Source organism: Notothenia coriiceps, unplaced genomic scaffold (genome assembly GCF_000735185.1).
Source record: "Notothenia coriiceps isolate Sejong01 unplaced genomic scaffold, NC01 NC01_scaffold00024668, whole genome shotgun sequence".
In the NCBI taxonomy this organism is placed as follows: Eukaryota; Metazoa; Chordata; class Actinopteri; order Perciformes; family Nototheniidae; genus Notothenia; species Notothenia coriiceps.
Window position 1 is genome coordinate 3,928,753 of NW_011357369.1, and position 21,635 is coordinate 3,950,387.

Sequence of the window (21,635 nt, forward strand, 5' to 3'; positions counted from 1 at the left end):
AACCAACACACAACAATATATCTAGAAGCATATTTAGTACCTTCAGGACAAGTGGATAGACACATACATCGAACAGGCTGGAGCAGTAGTGACGACACGATATCTCCTTTTATCATTCACAATCTCATGGGATTTCATGTTACCAAACCAATCAAGCAATTAAAAATATGTCTATTCGCCAATAGAAACTCACCTCTACCTCACGAGTGTACATTGGTAGAATAATAACAAAGAGAGTAACGATAGAAAGAACAGAGAACTATCAAACACATTACTATATAATTGTGCATACCAAGAGCATCAGACTAGTGGTAATATTAGATCATGAAGATACTGAACAGACACAAGGAGGTAATACACTAAAAATCTCATACTATCTACGTTGTTTAACAGAACAGAAATATAAAACATTTACTCCACTAGATAAAAAAGATAACCAAGCGAGCTGTAGAGTGCATACTGGTCACACTCCTATCAGCATTGATTTTTGACTCAACAACATAATAAAGCATCAGGGCTGCCTAATGCATAAATATATAAGAAATGAAAATAAAATAAAATAAAGAGTAATACTCTATGCAATACTAAACAATAGGCACCGGCAAACGTGATTGAGATTCCTATCTCCATATGTAGCAACAAACAATATTTACAACCCGAAAAATAATAATAGTTAAAAGACTTCTCGTGATGCTAAGCCAATCACAATAATGCATCCGCTCTACCCACAACTATACGACTAATATCATGTCAATTGCTTCAGCTCGACCTAGCTCTAAAGCCCTATTATTGAGATACCAAAAATAAGAGATAAAGACTAAGATATTGAAAGACTGATTATGCATCAAACTACAGGTGAAAATAATATCAATCTTCCCATACATCGACTGGTGTGCGCATTGGCAGAGGAGATCTCTTTTCTTACATACGGATCTCTCTTTTAGCATCTGTTTCAGTATATTACCATGTTGTAACGGGGACTCTGGTCCCCGCTCAGCCTGTCCAACCCGCGCCCGCCGGCCCGCCCCATCATGCCCGACCCCTCCCCCCGACCCGGGGCGTGGCATTGAGTCACAGGATCTCTGAAAGGCTGTTGAGGTCACAGCTCGTCGCGGCCCCGGTTGAGGATGGTGTAGCGAGTCTCGCTGGGCGCCAGCTTCTGGAACGAGCTCTCCGGGGGGCTGCTAGCCGCCTCCCCTCCCGTCTCCTCCTGGGAGGGGGAACGCCAGAACAAACAGTTTAGACACACGTGATGATGTTAAGCCATGGATGTTGCACCTTGTTTCTGTTAAGTGGTAGTGATGTGCTATATGTGACATGTATGTAGTAACGTGTGTTGTTTGCATGTTATTGTTCTCTTGTATCTGCTTGTCTTTCATCCTTTGTTTTATAACTAATGCTGTTTAAGTTTAAGGGCGTCCATTATCATCTGGCTGGGGACAACATCTGGAAATTAGCAATGTTTGCTAAAGATGCCCCATTTACTGTTGTTTGTGACAGTGGATCAATGGGGACTGTCCACAACAATATAAACAAATAAACTAAACTCTCAGTGAATGCAGAGTGTGTCACGCCGTCTGACCTGTCCAGGCGTGCTGTCCGTGGGGTCGGGGCCGTGGTGGAACTCTCGGTGAAGCTTTCCAGAGTGAAGGTCCAGCACAAACTGTCTCAGTTTTCCAGGGATACTGGGAGAAAAAAGAAAACACAGAAGCAAACATTGAACATGAGGCAGGAACCTATTTGTGTCCTTAAATCGTATCCTACATCTAACTTAATTGCACAAACCGGCTATAAATGAATAATTTCCACCTGATGGGTGCCGCCAATACATGAGCAGGTGTGTGTATTGTGAGATTTAGTCATAAGTACAATTGACCCCTCCGCCCCCAACTTTACAGGCGTACCTGTTCTGCTCCAACAGTGAAAAGACCAAAGCACACTGCAGAGCATCCGGCCTACTGATACTAATTCAGCCGGATCTGACAGAGTTTAATAGATGTATTATGGGACCTGAGACAGTAAGAAGATGTCACAGTACAGCTGTCCAAAATTGGGCTGTACTGTAACAAAGATAAAGAGGAAGGGGCCTGCATGGCAAATGAACTGCACTTAAATGACCTTCCCAACTTTGTGAATAATTTGCTTAACAACTCAACCTTAAACACAAGTGAACTTGAGAAATGTTGACTTAAATATCTTCCCATCTTGCAGTCTGAAAAAGAGCAAAGGATCAATTCATCAACCCTGAAATGAACAACGTTCTCATCCTCCTGAGCCATAGCTCCAACAGGAAGTGGGTCCATATAGTCGAAGGGATGTAAGGGTCAGGGAGATAAGACTAAAGCATATCATACAGGGGCTGGTGTTGTGGTAGAAATTGGTGAAGGCAACAAATTCACTTGAATCCCTTGAACAGGCCTCTCGAACACCAGCCTGTTGGTATGAGTGGTCGTTGCATGAGGCCCAGTGACTGTGGGTTGGACAAAGGCATTCCTACACACACAGTTCAGCCATAAAGACAGTAGAGAGAGTTGATGCGAGACAAAGAGCTCGGTGCAGCAGCAGAGGACTCCAGTCCCTGCGGACATGTCATGAAGAAGCATTAATCCATATCAACGCTTTCCTGTGAAGTGCGCTTATTAACGACAGGTCATGAGCTGTTGTCATATCACAGATCCCCAGTCACAGCAGCATGCAGACACATGCACAAACACACACACACATATATATATATATATATAACATACACTGTGCTAATGTAATTACAAGCTGTGTGCCACATGCGGGGGTGATGTGATGTAATTAGGTTGTGGAGGGCTGGTCAGTCCTGGGGGCTTCTGTCTATCTGATCAGACTCTGATTGGGGGCTAGGGGAGGCCGAGTGGTAGGGGGCAGAATAAATAAGATTAAGTTAGATTATACTGGATTAGTTTAGCACTTATTGCACGTGCCAAATCATGTCACATTAGCTCCGGTGTCCAGGCCCATTCATAAAGGACAGATTTTTTAGGAGGTGTGACATTTCTCTGTTGTTAAGCGCACAGTGTCAGTGTGTGTGTGTGTGTGTGTGTGTGTGTGTGTGTGTGTGTGTGTGTGTGTGTGTGTGTGTGTGTGTGTGTGTGTGTGTGTGTGTGTGTGTGTGTGTGTGTGTAATGAAATCAACCTAATTTAAGGAGATCTCGTGATGTACACTTTCACATACGGTATCAGTATCAGGCAGTAATTGTTCAAACATGTCTAAAAGGACGCTGAATATATCAGACTGATTTGATACGTGGATGATTCATGTGTTCATTTCATTTGTTAAAGTTTTCATTTATATTTGGCAATTTATTTTCCTATGATACAAATAACATTTGAGTTTGAAAAATGTTTTCAAAATGTTTATGGGTGATGCACACAGTGTCTATAGTCTATATTCATTATCTATATGTATATGTTCACTGTTTGGCTTATTTTGATTATCTTCTACTGATACGTATATCTTTATTGTTTTTTATTTGTATTTGATTCTATTTACTTCTAATTCATGTGCTATGTCTTATCTAAGCTGCTGTGAAGGAAACATTTCCCAAACTAGGATCAATAAAGTATCTTTTATCTTATCTCAGTGGCAACGTAAGTATATGATGTTGGTATTGTTTGGAAAGACCACACATTTCATTATTTATCACACGTTGATAATAATGTGCATTTTCAAGAACTAGATTGCTTCACATCTACACTAAATCTGAAGGGGAAAGTGAACGTTGGTACTTACTTGAGGTCTTTATAGTCGGGGTAGACATACATGTGTCTGAACGAGTCTATAGCGATGACGGGACAGTCAGCGGGAGTTTTCTGGATATGGAGCAGAGGATGGCGGAATTTCTCGCAGTCTGCGTGCAGGAAGTTTATAGACCCTGAAGAGGAAACAATGATGTCATGGACCACTTCTGAAAACAAACAGTTTGACTCATGGGTAACCACAATCCCCATCCTGGATAGGTACTAAATGCCAGGCTCACCTTTCTCGCTGATGAGCTGGCGAGCCACTTCATGCTGGAACTTCTCTAAACTCTGCGTGTCTTCTTTCACATGGAACAGGATGAGGAAAGGGATCCCTTCTTCAGTCAACTCCTGAAAACACAAATACAAACACAAAGCGTCACGGACAGATGGAGCCAGGGCCTTTCTGTGGCTCAGCAGATGGACTACTCAGAAGCCATGAATACTCTCCAGGCTGTTTTTGTGTAAACATCTCTGTCCTTCTACATATCCAGATTCACACATCTAACATCAGACCGGAAAGCAATCGTTAAAGCAGGAACAAACCTCTCCATTTTCAAAGGTGATCTCCCTGACCAGAGGCACACACTTGTCCTGGGCCCAGGCGAAGGTCAGGTCGAAGTTGGTGAGTGATCCGAGGTAGACCATTTCGGCGATGCTCTCTCCAACGGGCTTGTAGATGATATTGTCTCCACTGAAGCGCTCGGCCTGAGATATGGCTCTATAAGAGTAACACGGAAAGGAAAATGTTAGGATGAATACAAATCGAAGAATTCATCTAAGAATAAAACATAGATGGCGATTTGTCTCACCCAAAGGCCGACAAGAACGTGCAGTCATCTCGAAGGATGTTGGCAACCTTTGCATATGTGTTGTAGTTCTCCGAGTCCTTACTCTCAAAGTAAGCTATGATGTTTCTCTTGCTTCTCTGTGGGAACAGAGAGTACAAACATTAGCAGTGAGAAAATAAATGACTTTTTTGTGATTAAAATGACTGTTAATATGTTTAAGTGGGCAGGCTTTCCACTCACATCCAGAGTATTCATCTCCTCCATGGATTGCAGCTCTTTCACAGGGTTGACCTGCTGCTGGCGGATGAAATCAGCGATGGCCGCCACCGACCTCTGACCCCTGTACTCCCTCTTCATCATCATCCCATTGCGGAACATCTTCAGTGTTGGATACTTGGTGATGCGGTACCTCTGGGCAATGTCCGCTACACAGCGAGGGTGGGGGAAAAGTTAAGTAAAGAAAGACAAATCAATTGATGGAGAGGAAGCAGCGGAATAAAGACACATGGGGACGGGAGGATGAGGAGGAGCGGGGACAGAGACGGCGGTTAAACCTGAAAACACTGCCTTCAGTCAGCTCTGAGCTCTGATCTCCCACATGAAAGCTGCCCCCCGCCAAGAGTAAATATTCTCCCTGCACACACTGAATGAGTGCGAGTGTGTGTGTGTCGGTGTGGCAGGTGTCAATCTCCCCGCGGGGGGTCTCTAAGCCTCCCGTCTTCACAGGAAGCAGCAGTTTTGTCATTAGTCTTCAAACAGTTTGCAGGTCATCAATAATTCTCTTTAATTTGCTTTATCTCAAAAGGCTGAGGCTGGCGGTGTATGTGTCTGTGCTTTGGTGTCCTGGGCATCTATGTGTACATATGTGCATCAAATGTAGAGGGAGTGTTTCTGTGCACCTTTTTCCCTTGTGTGGCATCAGATCACCATAAACAAAAACATATTTTCATAATAGAAATAATATAATATGTTCATTTGAATCCAAACATTTCTAAGATTAGACCACCTGTATTTGTTCTACATCATTGATCCAATAGATGGATCGATTGGTACTTTATTGATCCCAAATTTGGAAATTGATTTAGTTGCAGCAGCAAGGTGTACAGGCATTACAATGTTAAAATCTTTAAAAGGTGGAAGAAAGTAGAAATGAATAAACAGTGAGGCTCTGGTAACTCCTGACTGGTATTTCTCATCATGTCTTAATGTTGTGCTGTAGGTTAAACAAACAAGAAACACTCAAATCCAATTAAAAGTTAGTAATACTTACAATGTTGGTCGCAGTCGACTCGGGCAAACACCACCTGCTTGGTTTCAGGGAACTCCTCCCTCACTATGTTAGAAGACTCCTCAAATATTGGGTGGAGCATCTGACTGAATCTGCACCTGCAGGAGGGGAAGTGGTGTGAGGCCAAAAGGATTTCTATATCTTGTATGTATATTGAATAGATTACGGAGTATATTGGACTCAATTTTGCAGCATATCAATGTTGACAATGATTTTAGACTATTAGAGCTTCACTACTTAGACTTAAAGAGATTAAAACAAACATCAATGTAAAAATCCTATCAAAAATAAATCCACAAAATCTTTACTGCAGATCACAGCAATCTCATTATACTTGTGTCATAGGGAATGTCTATATCATGAGCAACATTCATTTTAACATCCTTAACAAAATATAGAGAAGTCCAATGACTATGGGAGAGAAGCAACACACTTACCAGTCTGCGTAAAAATTAACTATCGACACCGCAGCATTATCTGCAAGGAAACACACAGGAAATTCAAATAAGCCTCTTAACAATCTCTAAATACACCCATGTTCATTTTGTTAGATAAACTAATTACGTTATGAGTGTTAAACCCACATTTTTGTTACTGACTCGTAGCTCATTATTTATCCATCACACCACCCTCTATGACTTACAATAAGGTCGGACCTTTAACAATAGGATTACATTGATTTCCATGTCATGCAAATATTTGAGAAACCACATTAGGTTAACACTAAACATTTGTATGAGGCCTGATGACAATCTGACAGCAACGGGTGTGGCCAATATGAACATATGTGTGGGATGGAAATAAGAACGTTTAATGGTGCGATCCACATCAAGAGCTCATTACGTGCATAAAGACAAACAAAAACTGAGACAGAGTTGTGAGACAAATCCTAAATACCTAGGTGGACGTAAGATAAAGGGAAACATAATACCTTTCTCTTTGAGACAATTGAGTTCAAGTGTTAAACTAAGATGTGAATGAGTAGTAGAGGAACATTTAGACAGTTTGACATGCTTATAAGCTTCCTTGGCCACAACCATGTGAGAAAGATACCAGGAAATAAGCTGTTTCCTCCTATCTCAAGTCCTTATGGCAAGCTTAGCCCACTAGCTGTTGAATGGACGGGCATGAGGTCTAATGATTTTTGCATCCAACTCTCAACAAGAAGGCCAATCGGTGAATTTCACAAAATACGGTTCCCTTCAGTTTTACAGAGTAAAGTCTGATGCCTTACTTAGGACATCATCAATGTTGGCTGAATCCAGACTGGTGATTTCTGCCTGTCCGGGAGTAGAGAGGCCCATCGTCTACAGACACAAAGGGTACAGATAAAAAGGTAATTAAAACATAAAAGCACAGACAGCTGGTTAAGAAAACTATGTGGGGAAAAATATGTGGGGGGGGGGAGATACAAGATCTTGAGATAACACATCTGCATTTGCCTAAAATTCTTGAAATGCAGGATCTAAATGACTTGAGACTGAGTGAAGCAACTGCTAATCCGCACAACCAGTGTTTACTGGGTCCGCCCCAGGCTTTGTATCCAGTCAGTGTTTCCGAGAGCTGGGCTAAATATACAATATAACATCAACACTGTCACCTTGCATGCAAAGCAATATGTAAATGATGCTCTCATGATCTCCTGTGTTTTGTGTGTTTTATGTACATTTAGACTGAAGTTTCAAACAGTGTTAAGAGGGATTTCCCTTCATTTTGATCCAATAAGAGAAGGTTATGACACAGATATGGTAAATATAAAGGAAATGGTCAGGAAGTCACACAAACATGTGACACTTGATGAAGATCTATGCTTTTGTTAGGTAATGCTTTATATGTCTTGTTTGTCTAGAACCAGTTTGTCTTGAACCTGCAATTACAGTATTTAGTACATGCTTTGTCGCTAAAGTGGGACAAAACATGGTACAGTAGAGCTGCATCCATTTCTTACAGTGAGTTGACCGTTAAGCTGAAATATCTTTCATAGATCTGTCATATTTCCTTCCTCATATGTGTGGCCATAAGACACAATGATAATACACAGTTCTATCAAACATCCTGTTTTTGTCACACATTTTCTCTGAAAGGTTATCCGTTAGACAACATGAGCGAGTACTGCAGTAGGCCTAATTATATTAGTAGGTTTGTGATAAGACAGTAGCCATTTGTTCGTTGTGCATCTCCCTCTCTGGTTTACTCAAAATAAACCAATATATAAACCAATAAGGGAATAAGTATGATTTACCAATTAATTCCAGCTCCGATTGCAAAGCTGAAATAAATTTAAAGGCTAAATATTTGAGGGCGAAATGGGGAAAGAACACCAATGTTAAAAGGGCTGTTGATGCAAATGTAGGTGTAGCCTGAATTAGCTCCTTTATTACATAACCTATTTTAAACTGGACTTCATTATTAAAACTTTATTTTTAATTAATAACTTATTGACACGAAAAGTGCAATCCCATATTTTTTTGCGTCATTGGGAAATGTACGCCGGCTTTCTAATCTCAGCCACTTTATTCAACAGTTATTAAAGTAACCTATAAAAGTATGCGTGCATTATCACTCCATCTGTGGTGTGATTTCTAACTTGAGATCCTCGTCAAACAGGATGTATGGGTGTCTTTCCTGAAAGAGTTACTGACCTATTACTGGTATTTCGCTCTTTGCAAACCTTTGACTCTAATATGTCAACAACACGAAACAAGAATATGAACCTGGCTTTATCCAATGTTGACACAAGAGTTCTACATCCTGACACATCCTTCATCTACACTGTCTCAACTGAAAGAGGACCAGAAACACACAAAATATAATAAAATGTGGAGACTTTGGGATATTTATCTCCCATTCTTTTACTTTTCGGGCATTTTACAGACCAGACATGTCGTTGATGTCACTGTTTACCAAACTACCACTTTTTCTGAAAAATGCATAAAATTATGCAATACATGTTAAATACATGGTTTATATGTAATTACTGGGGTTCCATTTCTTCTGATTACCTAGTTTGGGCGTGCACATTTGCCGCGCGCAAACCTACCTCTTTTGGTTTTGGAAAGGTTGGCATGTATGAGAATGTGGCTAGGTCAAATTCTTTTTTAGAGTTGTGTTCTTTTCGAAGTTTCGTAAACTATACAATTCATTAAAAGAACTGTGAAAAAAGAAAGTCTCAACATTGTAAAATCAGATATAGTACATGTATACCATATAGCATGACACAGCTGCAAACTGATATGAAATGCCACACTTGCTGTGGTTAGGCCGATGAAGACACTGCTCTGCAACTCGGAGGAAAGTTATCTTTCAGGCCCAAAACTCTCACAACAGCAGCACAGCTGCGTAATGCCTATTTCCGGGTTGACAGCCAATAAGAATGAGCCACAACAGAGGAATTCATGAACCGGCGAGCACCATTCAGAGACACGAATGGTTTGACAATAAATGAATGCATCCATAACGTTACACAAAGAAATATAAATATTGATCAAACATAACTTATAATCCCTTTCAATAAATAGAATGATTAAACTAACCACGATTGTAATCAAAATTGGTACCCTGCTGTCAATAAGTGGTAACGGCTAATGCTAGCTCGATGCTTCATCCCCCCCCTTAAAGTTATCAGGAGTCCAACTTTAGTCAAAGCATACAAGTTTGCAATATACGCCCTTTCTACATAAGAAACATCTTGATTAGATAAGAAGGATTATGACTTGTTACAACACTACAGCTAACGTTATTTAACACCACCGGCTGAGTTGACATTGCAGCTGGGTAACTTGATTAGTTATGGCAGACGTTTGGCGAAACCCAGTCCAAGGGCCTCCTTACTGAACCCAATAAATAATAACTGCACTTCCAGCAATGATCTGACTCCCTGGTGGTCTACGACAGTTTAAAAACCACGTCTCTCTCATGTCAGCAGAGGCTCATCAGTTAGCTAGCAGCTAACCATACAGCGGCAGGCTAACCAACGGTAATTAGCCGGGGCTAGCTGGCTGTTGAAGCTAAATAGCAGTGCATAAAAGTCTAAAATATGTATTCTTACCAGCAGGACAACCGTGACGAAGCGGATATCGAGAGACGGATATATTGCTAACAGTTTCATTGTACAGTATAGATATTGGAGGCGGTGGTGTTTAGTCTTCCCAATGGTCTCGACGCCGCTCTTCTCTTCTAAAGTGCAGCCGGAAACCTACGGCGGAGCAATCTCACTGTGACCAAGGAAACGTGAGTGACACTTCCTGGTATTTGCTTGGCTTTGTGGGTGGTGTAGTTTTCTGAATAGCCAAACGGCTGAGTCGGATGTTGGAGAAAACTTCAATCATGGCAGTTTTATGCTTGACAACAGTAACGGGACTTGTAGTGTTTTGTCAGCGGCGATTCAACGGGACTCCTTATGAAGAAAACTTTCTCAAGATCTTCATCTGAGAGTAAAGGAACTTTAACGGTAAATATAACACCGACGAAAGAGGAGTGTAAAGGACTTGTCATTACAATAAAATAGCTTTAAGATTATACTCATTTTATTCACTGTCACGCATTTGTGCTTCTTTAGCAGCCTACGCTTATGAATAACTGATTTCTCTTGAGTAAGGGGGGTTGCATCATTATGCCTAACTTTTTGTAAAACTCAATGCGACCTATTTTCCACCAGCTAGCAATACGTTTTTAAGCTTTAATATGCTGTCTATGGTTTTAGTTGTTGATTAAAAATGGTTGTTACACAACACTTAGTTAGAAAACCTTTAGATGGATGGATGGATGGATGGATGGATGGATGGATGGATGGATAGATAGCAAAGAAAATGTAGGCGTTCAGTAAGGAATGAGAGATAAAGCACAATAAAAAGCCAGCTTTATGTCTGGAGTGCTGTTAGAGGTAATGCAAATACACGAAAGTAAAGTAAAAAATGTTAAATAATATTTGTATAACTGCTGCTAAATCAAACACAGATTCCACAACTCAATACCAAAGACACTGTTGTCCACAAAAGATTATTGCACCTCATCAGATAAGATGAGAAAACTGTTGTCACAAATAATGTCACTGAGGCATCCTCCCTGTGTCTGTAATCAGTTCAGTGTGCTGGCAGTTATTTGTGTGAACAGGTGGGCTTGTCTCAGTATGTGAGTGATCCTCTTTCTCTGGCCCAGCAGGAGCCAGGATCAGGGCAGGTAGGGGACCTGGATGTGCAACCACACCCACCAAGGATGCACTGAACTGAGAAACATCTGCTGAAGTGCCCCCCCTTACAGCAGCTATGGTAAGAATCCAACAAACTCAAAGCATCTACCCATATTTAATGAAGTTTTCTATTTACCAAAATAGTTTTTTCTTATTTTTTGGTGTATCTGACTGTCAGTTACCTCGGTCCCTCCACTGTACTACAGTTTTGTAATTCTTTTTCTAGAGTCAATACCCCTCAGACTACTTATAACAAACCTAATTGTGTGTGCTGAAGGTCTAATTGTTAAGGAGATTAAGGTGGAATGTTGAATTGAATCCCAGCATTAATATTTTATGGGCTAAAGCTGTCCATAGGGGGTTCACAGTGTGTGAGCAACTCACAGATGGAGACAGAGCAAGATTTCTCTCTCTCTTCCTGTCAGTGATCGAGTAAAAAAGAGCTGCAGAAAGTCATTTTTGTATTAGTAATGCTGGGAAATAAGTACCAAATAAGCATCACGATATACAGAAACTATATTATAATATATCACAATATGTGCTGAGGCATGTAACAAAACTGGTTGAATTGACTATACTTGATTTAGTACTCTACTATCTGTCAATGTGAATTCAAACTGAATCAATTATTTTTGGTGCAATTATCAAGAATTTCATAAATCTTAAGCTTTTCTTAAACTAGAAAAAAAACAACATCCCCATTATTCATGTTACTAAGAGTCAGAACTAAACATGGAGAAGCAGCGTTCAGTTATTATGCTCCAAATATCTGGAACAAACTCCCAGAAACCTGCCGGTCCATCCGCTGCAACTCTGACTGCTTTTAAATCCTTTTTAATTGAACTATTCACATCTTAAACTGCACTGTAACTTTTATCCATGTATTTATTTTTTTATTGTTTATTTTATTATCTTTGCTTTTTAATGACTGTTTTTAAATGCCATTTTCTTAATGTCTTTCATTTTTTGTAAAGCACTTTGAATTGCCTTGTGTTGAAAGGTGCTATATAAATAAACTTGCCTTGCCTTATTCATTGATTAATATTGGACTCAAATTTAGACAAAGTGAATTGGTGAATATGAGTCTGGTAGTTTGCTTGTCTAGTAAATATGCATGTCTTTATTCTGATTTTGAAGTGCATCATTTCTCCCTCTATTGTTGGAAATAAGAAGTACGATATATTTGAATCCACATCCATAACAAGTTGAACTCTGATGTAATAAATAAACTGGAATGCTACAAATTCGTAATTTTTAACAATGACTAATGTAGTTTGGGTTTTTCAAGGAATTGATCAGTCTTTACCAAAAATATGACCGATGCCTTGTACACCAGAGCCAAATGGGTCTTTTTAAATTGACTGCATCGTCTGAAAAAACAACAAAAAGGTGTTTTATTCACAGTGACATTTAACAAACAAATCCAGGCTATCTTTTAATTTGAGAAGCCAAAATCAGCAGCTGGCGCTTGTCTTATGATTTCTTTATGCATTGAATTGTTATTTGTAGACTAACCAAAACAAGATCACAGCATGGGAATATTTTTCTTTTAATGACATGTTACAGAGTACATTTAAGTTTTGACTAGTGTGTATTATGTCTTTTACTCAGCTGCAATCTACACATGAGTAAATATTTAGGCTCGTAACCTTACATTTGTACTTTGGAGGGAACCTTGTCTGAAGACAGTCATATCACACCAGTTCAGCACAACCTCATATCACTCTGCTTGAAGTCTAATTTGATTTGTCCATCTTTTCCTATTTTGCCTTTTCCTCCCTTTTCTGTTTTCTCCATCTTTTTCCATTTCGTATTGCTTCCATTGATTTTTTGTTTGTTTTTCCAGCTGATTATGTCCCTGTACTCTGATTCGCCGGTGGGCACATTGCTCTCTGCACTTTAATTGGACATTTAATTAGATCACAGTTTTAGTCCAATTAGACTCAGAGGTGCTGGGAAAGGATATGGAGGGGAGAAGAGGAAAAAGTCCCCAAGCTGCTCCCTGTCTCCCTTCCCCCTTCTCGTTCTCTCCCCTCCTCTTCTCACTCATTTTCTTCTTCTGTCTTTTTCTGTCCGCCTTGCTTTCTCTCGTCCCCCTCCTGAGGGCGGCTCATTAGTGATATAATGGGATGACACAAAACACACAGCTCCCCTAACTCTTAGTGGCTCAAGCCGTGCCTGAACCCCACACACACACACACACACACACACACACACACACACACACACACACACACACACACACACACACACACACACAGAGACAGATAGTGTGACAGGGACTGTATCAGCTCACTTTTGCAGTAGTTGTGCATTTGTTTTTGGTTTGGTTTTTAATGAAATCTTTCTTATTCTAATACCAAAGCTACGAAGAGGCACGTGAAAGTGTTTTGCTGTTATTAGTGCCTTTGATTATCTTGCAGGACCACCTATCATTCTGTCAGTCACAGCAGCATCGATCAGCCTACACACACACACACACACACACACACACACACACACACACACACACACACACACACACACACACACACACCACAAACATGCACACCACAAACACCCACACAGACACACCACACACATNAAAAACATTTCTCAATGTGCAAAAAGGAAAAGACCACAATTACTGACTGTAAAAATGTTGTATCAGCTATAGCTAATCCTCCCCATATGAACATCTCAAAGACCTATGCAAGTCATATCAACACTATTATAGCTTTACCGGCACCATTTAAAAAAATATTTTAAGTACAGTCATGCAAATTCTATCATGTAAATGTTTTCAATGTAACATCATTACTGTAAGGTATACAGTACATTCCATGGAGTTACCTTTTTCAATGGGGTGATTGACTGATAACAAGTGTTAATATTTTGCACATCAAGTGTCAATTAGTGTAGCTATGGTCTAAGTTTATGAGGAAGTGTTATCCACTGTGAGAAGATTATTTGTTGTTTTGTAGACATGAGTTACACAACAGATTTTTGATCTTTGTGTAGAGAATTGTAACTTCAGTTAGAGAATTGTGTGATCTGTTTTGCAAAACACTGCTTAGCATCTGCATTTTGTGTGATATCAATGAGAAATGGTATACTGTTGTAGAGAAATGGTTTTCTGTTTCGATGGCTGTGCTGTTGGTTTGATGAAAGGAATTTTGATTCTAAATAGTGGGTTTAGCGATTGAGAAAAACTGTAACAGGAGGGAGCTAACACAATATATACACAGGTAAGTAAAGGGGACACAGTTGGAAACAATCAGGGCGGGGAAAATAATCAAGGACGCAGGAGACAGAAAGGGGCGGGGAGCGTGGAGGCCTGAAACGAAAGGAAGAAATAATTAAGGGCATAGACATAAAGCACAAGACAAAGGGACAAGACAACTCTAACATAAAGAATAAACTTTCACTATAAGTTTCTTGGACATGGCAGATTGTCAAGTGCCAACAATCAGGAGAGATATTTGATAGTTGGTGCTCGAGAAGACTAAACATTTATCTGCAATTGACATGAATGGAAACGAGTAATAAAGTATATTCATTACTCATTATTCTCTACTTATAGTTAATTAAAGACTGTATATAATTGCTATTTTGCACATCCCTTTCAAGATTTTCAAAGGTTTATTGACATATCATATACACAAGTACGGTGTAGTTATGCAATGAATGAAAATCTTTGGTCACAGGTTCCTCAACAGCGCATCACAAGACATCTATCAATATGTGTTTGTACCTCCACCATTAAACTGTCATATTCTGCACATTTCTTATACTATCTACATACATAAGAGTATAATTCATATGTATAATATCAGATAAAATAAGTGCTTCAACATAGTTAACATTGCAGGAAAGCACGTTAAGTACTTTGTCAGGCTTAATATTTATCTTTAGATACCCCCAAAGCTTTTTTCTTATTTAAAAGAAGACCTTAATCTAAAGTATTATTTAATGTGTAAATAAAGGTTAATTTGTTTGTCTGTTTTGCACATCCTCATATTAATACCTTTGTACATCCAGAGCTAAACTGTTTTATTGTAGAGATCACTTACAGTATCCTCTTGATTTTTGATATTCTATATTTCTATCACAGACCTTCTACTTTCCCCCTATGAAAGTATGTACTCTTCATATTTTCTTTAATCAAATATAACACATAACAAGAATAATTCAATAACGTGCTTTAACCACTAGGCGGTGCACACAAGGTACACACAGCCATAATAACTTTGTATTATTAGTGTAGGACACTTATGTATGTACAACATCTGAAGATGTGTAGTTTTATTCATGTTTTCACATAATTTTACAGCATATTGCTATACTATTTCAGACTCAGTATTTACATTCTTATATTCAAAGAAAATCAGTAAGTCCTTTTATATCAGCTGTGCACCGTTATGGTGTAAATATAACCTATCTATGAATTAGATCAAATGTAAAAGTCAGCCGAATTAGTGTTGATATTGCTAGGAGACGTATTGTGTGAAGAGAAATTGAAGATGTTGTTTAATTGTTGATATATTTATGATCCACGTTAAGTATTCAGTTTCTGCGGCATTTCTTCCAGTTTTTCCAAAGGTCTTCTCATCAGGGCTCTATAAATAAAGAACTACGGCAGATCTGTAATATGTAATGCAGCCGAACCGTGTATTACAATGCCGTTATGTGATGACTTTCAAAGAGAAAAGCAAGAACACTCATAATTAAGTATTATTTTATTGTTTTCAAATGTTTCTCCGATTTCATATCATATAAACACCAAATCCCAAAATGCATTGCGGCTAAAACATACAATCAGAGAGCTTAAACCAAAGCTGAGGATCTTGGGTAATCGCTCGAAATGCCTACATCTGTTTCCGGTTTTTTTTTTTTTGAAATTCAGTTCCTGACGGACGCCAAAAAAGCCCGAGATTATGGAATCAAACAAATAAATAAAAACAAGGATAATTGCGTGTTATTGGTGAGTAAATAACAGTGTGTTATTTTGAAAAGAATAACAAATTAGAAGGAAAAAAAGATTTAAAAAATACAGATTTCAGTATCCTGAGGCACTCAGCCGATTTATTTTCCTCACAGACGGCAACAAAAGTCAGAAATTATACAATTTAAAATAAAAGCAATAATTGTGGCTTGATATTGAGTAAGAACATGCTTTTATGAACCACACAGCTTCCGGTCTTCCTATAACACGTAATGCCGTGAGACTACCAATATAAATACATTGCTTTTAAAATCGTGCTGTGCAACACGAAAAAAAGGGGAAAATCGTGTTGGTGAACACGAATCAATAGATTAAAAATCGTGTTGGTGAACACGAAATGCCATGAGACTGGGTTGGCTAAAAATGTAAACATCTATTAAAAACATGACGAGGTTCCATCTAAAGCACAGAAGTTGAAATAAAAAGCAAAGAATTGCATTCAAGTTCAAGGTTTACTTTATGATTAACAGTCAGAGTAGATGTGGTGCAGCACTTTAGTGTCTGATAAACGGCTGAAGATCATCTTTCAGGAAGCAGTGACCTGTATGTTTCCTCTCAGAATCCCATCACACTGTTTTATAGGCAGTGAGTGTGCACATTATCGTAAATCAACAGAGAGCCCACTTTGAAGCTTCACTCAATCAGCTGCACACTTATCATGCCATGCCATGCCATGTCAAGCCATACAATACATGCCAAGCGATAATCTCTTTAGTGTCACGGGCATAGGCCGTAGGCACAAATAAAGTTCCAAGGAAAACTGATTCCATGCTAATAAGGACTCTGGAGTGAATAAAGGATCCCAGATGACCGGAACAATACGCTCTGCCACATCACATCCTGAGAGCAAATCAGATTAGAGCTTTTACAGTATGTGGGCACCATGGGGCCTGGTTAGAGCCTGTTTCGAGTACTATTGAGCCCACAGGACCAGAGGTGGTTTTGCTTTCGTTTTACATAGCTGTTATTCCAAAGCTATCACCTTTCATTGATAAAAGTTGAAGTGGCGAAGCTGAGCACTTACTGTAGCACAATCTATCTAATTACCTGCTGTACAAGCCATGCAGATGAGGCGATGTAGTTATCGATCTCGCACAGAGTTTCATAAGCTGTTGGGAAATTGAGAAATATGCATCTCCTCCGGTTCGGTTCCTTTTACTGTTACAAGTTAATGGCATTGGGGCAGCAGGGAAAATACATGGAGTATAATCAGGCTTCACAATAGGCTTAGCAGTTTTATTTTCCTCAGCTGTAATGTAAAATCCCTCATTGTGTCAGCGGGTAAAAAGACAACTAGCTGGGAAGTGATCGAGTGTGAAGAATGGGATTGGATTTATGGAGGCGCAAAGGTCCGACAGCTGGAGCCTCTGACGGAGAGCAGAGAGCTCGCATTCATTTGCTTTGTGTCATTTATTCAGGCAATCAAATAAGCAGTTAGTTGACTCGTAAAGAATCCCCTCCACCTCTCTCATAATTAATTTTGAGCCAACAGCAGCTGGAAGAAGAACTGCTAGGTGAATCATTCTGCACCCGTGCACAAACACGCAAATAAACGCATGGGATTTGGATGGGCCATTCCACATCACCATGGACTTCTTTACTGCAGGTCACATAGCACTTGCTCTAGTCCGCTTTGTGTATCTCATTAAATGCCCTCTTACAGAGGCACCTGATCGCTTCTCTGCTACTGCCAAGACTTGCCCACAGGGGGGAAGCCTATCTGGCACACACACATGCAGGGACACACACATGTCTGAAGTATATCCTGCCTATCTAACACCCAAACAAATCCCTGCCACTTCTCTGAGTGCATGCTGACTGATAGCAAGTGTTACAGTCAGACTTGGAGGTAAATGCTGATTTCTGGATGGTTTTTAAAAGGCAGACTCTTTCAGTAATTAGTCTCCTTCAGCCTTCAATCCATGTTGATTAAGAAAATCAGTTCACATTAAGGTCATCGGAGCTGAGGGCAGGTCTGGAGAGCAATCTGTTCTTTAATTATATATATATTTAAAAAAAAAAGTTTTAAGCCTTATTTTCAGAGTTTTCTAACTCCTTATTATTTTTGGAACAGAAGACATACGCCTTTATTTATTTCCTTTCCTTTATGATGACCATTAATGTGTTACCCATAGTATATCTCACTTTTCTTTCATTTAAGGTAAAGAGTTATTGAGTGTATAGCAGAAATCCCTATGGGATCCACTTCACACATCGGAATGATTTCCGTTTTTGTCAAAGAATATGGCCGCGTGGTAACCTAATGTAATGCTTTATGTTGGAATTCTCAGTCACCGTAGAGTTGCAGCTATACAACATTACAAACAGACTTGTGCACCTGGCTATCCGCCCACACACACACACACGACCCAACTGCTTCATCAAACTGCTGTCGTACCCAATTCCATTTAACAGTCCTCCGGTCTATGTTCAGTGACCTTTTCAATACAAACAAAAAGGTAGACTACAATAGAAATAAAAACATTTGCCATTTGCCTGTGTGCACATGTGTGTGTTCTAAAGTTCTATCTTTGTGAGAACCAACATCATGTGAAAACAGAGCCCTATAAAGACGTTTATTTTGATGATGTCATTATGATAACCTCAGTTTGGGTTTGGAGACTACATATTGGAAGAAAGCCTGTATTACAAACTGAAGGTGTCACACTGGAAGGGGGTTAAAGGTTGTCGTCCAGTTGAATTGTATGTAAGATAAAGCATTCATATCTGTATTTATGTGTTTGAACACAAATGCAGTGCAGAGGAAACTGGGAACAGTTCATAATTATATTTAATTTCAAAACTCTGGCACAGAGCAGGTCAGGTAATGGGCGCAGATATATAAAAAGTCCCAGCAGACTAACCAATAGGGAATAGCCAAAGGGTCGGTCGTGGCCAGGCCGAGGATCAGGAAACAGGAGCAGGATTTGCGGTTAGCGAGGTAACTTCAGGGTTAACTCTGGGTTTCCGGTCCTACGGCGCTGGTTCACTTCTTACCGGGGTAGATCTCCATGGTAACTTATGCTGAACACCTAACCTGCTCCGGAGCAGGTGTGGTTCCAGACAAGAGATCAACTCAGTGAAAGCACCGCCTGCTGACCAATCAGAGCTCAGTGTGCAGAGTTTAAAGCTATCAAGTCATATTGCAGGATGAAGGAAAGACGCCGACGTGTCCCACTTATCCTTCATATCACATCATCGATCATATAATAGCCTAATATCTCATATATTTCCTTATCAGTCAGCTTCTCGAGCCGTATCTGGCCGTGCAACACCTACTGTAAGCTTAAAATAATACTTTGGCATACAGTATGTGACTATAAGTTAAATTGGCACATACTGTATGCCAAAGTATTATTTTAAGCAACACGTTAAGTTGAAGACACACTCAAATGCAATTAAAGTCAGATCCACTCGTGTCTTAGATGGGGCAGTGATATCATAAACTGTTAATGTACGCATTCAAACACTCTGTAGTTTATTTTTATTTTTTACAAGATGTTCTGTATTCACCTTGCAGGTGATGATGTGGCTTTTATCCTGGTTTATCTGTTCAAGTCATGGATGTTTAAAGTTTAACTTCTTCATATTTGTCTAACATGATAGTTTACTATTCAATCATGAAGTATGACTCTGCGCTCTCAGTAGGCCTACGCTTGTCCATGTTTGTGATTGGTCAAATGTTGCTAACCCCGCCCCTTTCTCTTGAACGCGCTCTCAGCCGGACAGATTAACCGAGTTGATAACCAGCATCGCAGGGCCGCTTAGCGAGATCGCGTTTGCTAGGGTTAGTTCAAGGGTGTAACTTTGGTTTGAGAAGTGGGGGGGACACAAAACAGGGGGTCCTCCACAATTAAACATTTTCTCAATTTAATTATGGAATTAAATTGAGAAAATGTTTAATTGTGGAGGACCCCCTGTTTTGTGTCCCCCCCACTTCTCAAACCAAAGTTACACCCTTGAACTAACCCTAGCAAACGNTGGTCCAGCCTGTCTTGCATTCACCCTGGACACCTTTAAACAAACAGTATATATGTAAAGTCCATGTCTACAACAATATAACTGATTCTCTTCTGTGAAACATGTGGATTGTGTATTGTCCGAGTCAAGGGTCCTTTTATTTTAACTGTAACTTTGGAAGTTGTGGTTACCAATGCTACTTTTATTTGTACCATTTGGTTAATGCAATTAATAAAAACACAAAGGTTTGGGTTCTTTCTTCAGATGACTGTGACGTTAACGTGTAAGCTCAATAATGAATTCCAGTCAATACCAAACATATTGTAATATTCTAAGTAATCATCTTGAAATATGACATTAAATAATTGTATATACACACATCTTATTGTGAGGTTGATTTCACCATACACTACTTCGACTTGCTTGTCCTACATACTTGAGCATAGCCAATTTTAAATTTAACCTTAGCGATGCATACAGTTCCTACATACAAAATTAATCTCTCTCTAAGTTTACAAGATGACCTATTTATCAACCTCAAACAGGAGCTGTTTTTCACAGTATTATCCCACTTTTACGCTTAATACCTCTCTAATTTCGTTTTAACATTGTATAATATAACCAGTCTATGATTTTAACTTGGAGGCTACGATTAGCATCGTTAGCCACCGTGTAGCTACCACTCGCTTACACGCTAACCCAAAGCCTTTAACCTTCATTTACGTAGATTAAATCATTAAAACACATAAATAAAGCACTCAAATTTCACTGACCGCAAACCGATTCATGCACGTCTGTTTTAACCGCAGAGCGTAGTCACAATAGCCCGATATATAAGCATGAAGAACAACAGCCCACGGTCAAGTTGTGTTTCCTGGAGAAACTGACCAGCAGAGTCCCTGTTAGCTAGCTTCACGGAGCAGCTAGCAGAGAGACAAGAAGCTAGCAGCAGCAGTCACTTGACAGAGCCGTCACTCAATGTGACCACGCCCTAATTTATGCAAAAACTTTAAGACCTAATATAAATAAAAGGGTCGTGTTAGAAAACAATTCACTCACAGATCCATAATCATGAAGGTGGAATCTAACTATATTGATAATAAAATGTATGGACCCAGGGGTAGAAACATGTTTTTTTCTGCTGTAAAATTGGGCATTTTAAGATGAGGGTCTATGGAAATTTTTCCTTTCTGCAGCCATCGCCTATCGACCAATATATGAACTGCAGTATGTGGCACTTCCCTGTTGGCGTCCCGGCTCTTCCCCAGAGTTTGCCGCTTGGTGTTAGCAAGTGTTTGTGTGTCTGTGTATTTCCCCCATAAGGCAAGACCCGCCCAACTCTGTCTCTGATTGGCTTACCCTGAAATGTTACCCCGCGTTAACCAATCATCCCTCCTCTCTATTCACTTTCACTTTTCCATGGTACTGTGAGAGGACATCGCTGTATTTGCCTGTAAATTACATCTGCAGGGAGATTCGGTTCAGTTGGATCACATAATGTAACGCAGTAACGCACCCATTTAAATCACAGTAACTATAACGGCGTTACTGAATGGAAATAGGTAACTAGTAACGTTATTAGTTACCGCAAAAGGTAGTTGCGTTACAGTAACGCGTTAGTTTGTAATGTGTTAGTCCCAACACTGGTTATGGACC

At 39.7% G+C, this 21,635-nt stretch overlaps 1 protein-coding gene across 1 annotated transcript; it reads right to left on the reverse strand.

The window, feature by feature from the left end:
* Nucleotides 1-1,040: 1,040 nt before the first annotated feature.
* On the reverse strand, nt 1,041-10,055 carry erp44 (endoplasmic reticulum protein 44). The gene is made up of 11 exons (XM_010782982.1): nt 9,896-10,055; nt 7,082-7,154; nt 6,285-6,324; nt 5,830-5,945; nt 4,800-4,984; nt 4,581-4,696; nt 4,315-4,489; nt 4,008-4,119; nt 3,761-3,902; nt 1,583-1,685; nt 1,041-1,210 (listed from the first exon to the last, which is right to left on the reverse strand). Exons 1-11 carry the CDS (start codon nt 9,953-9,955, stop codon nt 1,100-1,102), a joined length of 1,233 nt encoding a protein of 410 aa, XP_010781284.1. The 5' UTR covers nt 9,956-10,055; the 3' UTR covers nt 1,041-1,099.
* Between the last annotated feature and the right edge of the window lie 11,580 nt (nt 10,056-21,635).

Coding starts and splice junctions, on each gene's coding strand:
- erp44 (XM_010782982.1), bottom strand. CDS start 9,955: ATGAAACTGTTAGCAATATATCCGTCTCTCGATATCCGCTTCGTCACG. Junction 6,325..7,081: donor CAACATTGATGATGTCCTAA/GTAAGGCATCAG, acceptor GTTTCCTTGCAG/ATAATGCTGCGGTGTCGATA. Junction 1,686..3,760: donor CCCGACTATAAAGACCTCAA/GTAAGTACCAAC, acceptor TTTTTCTCCCAG/TATCCCTGGAAAACTGAGAC.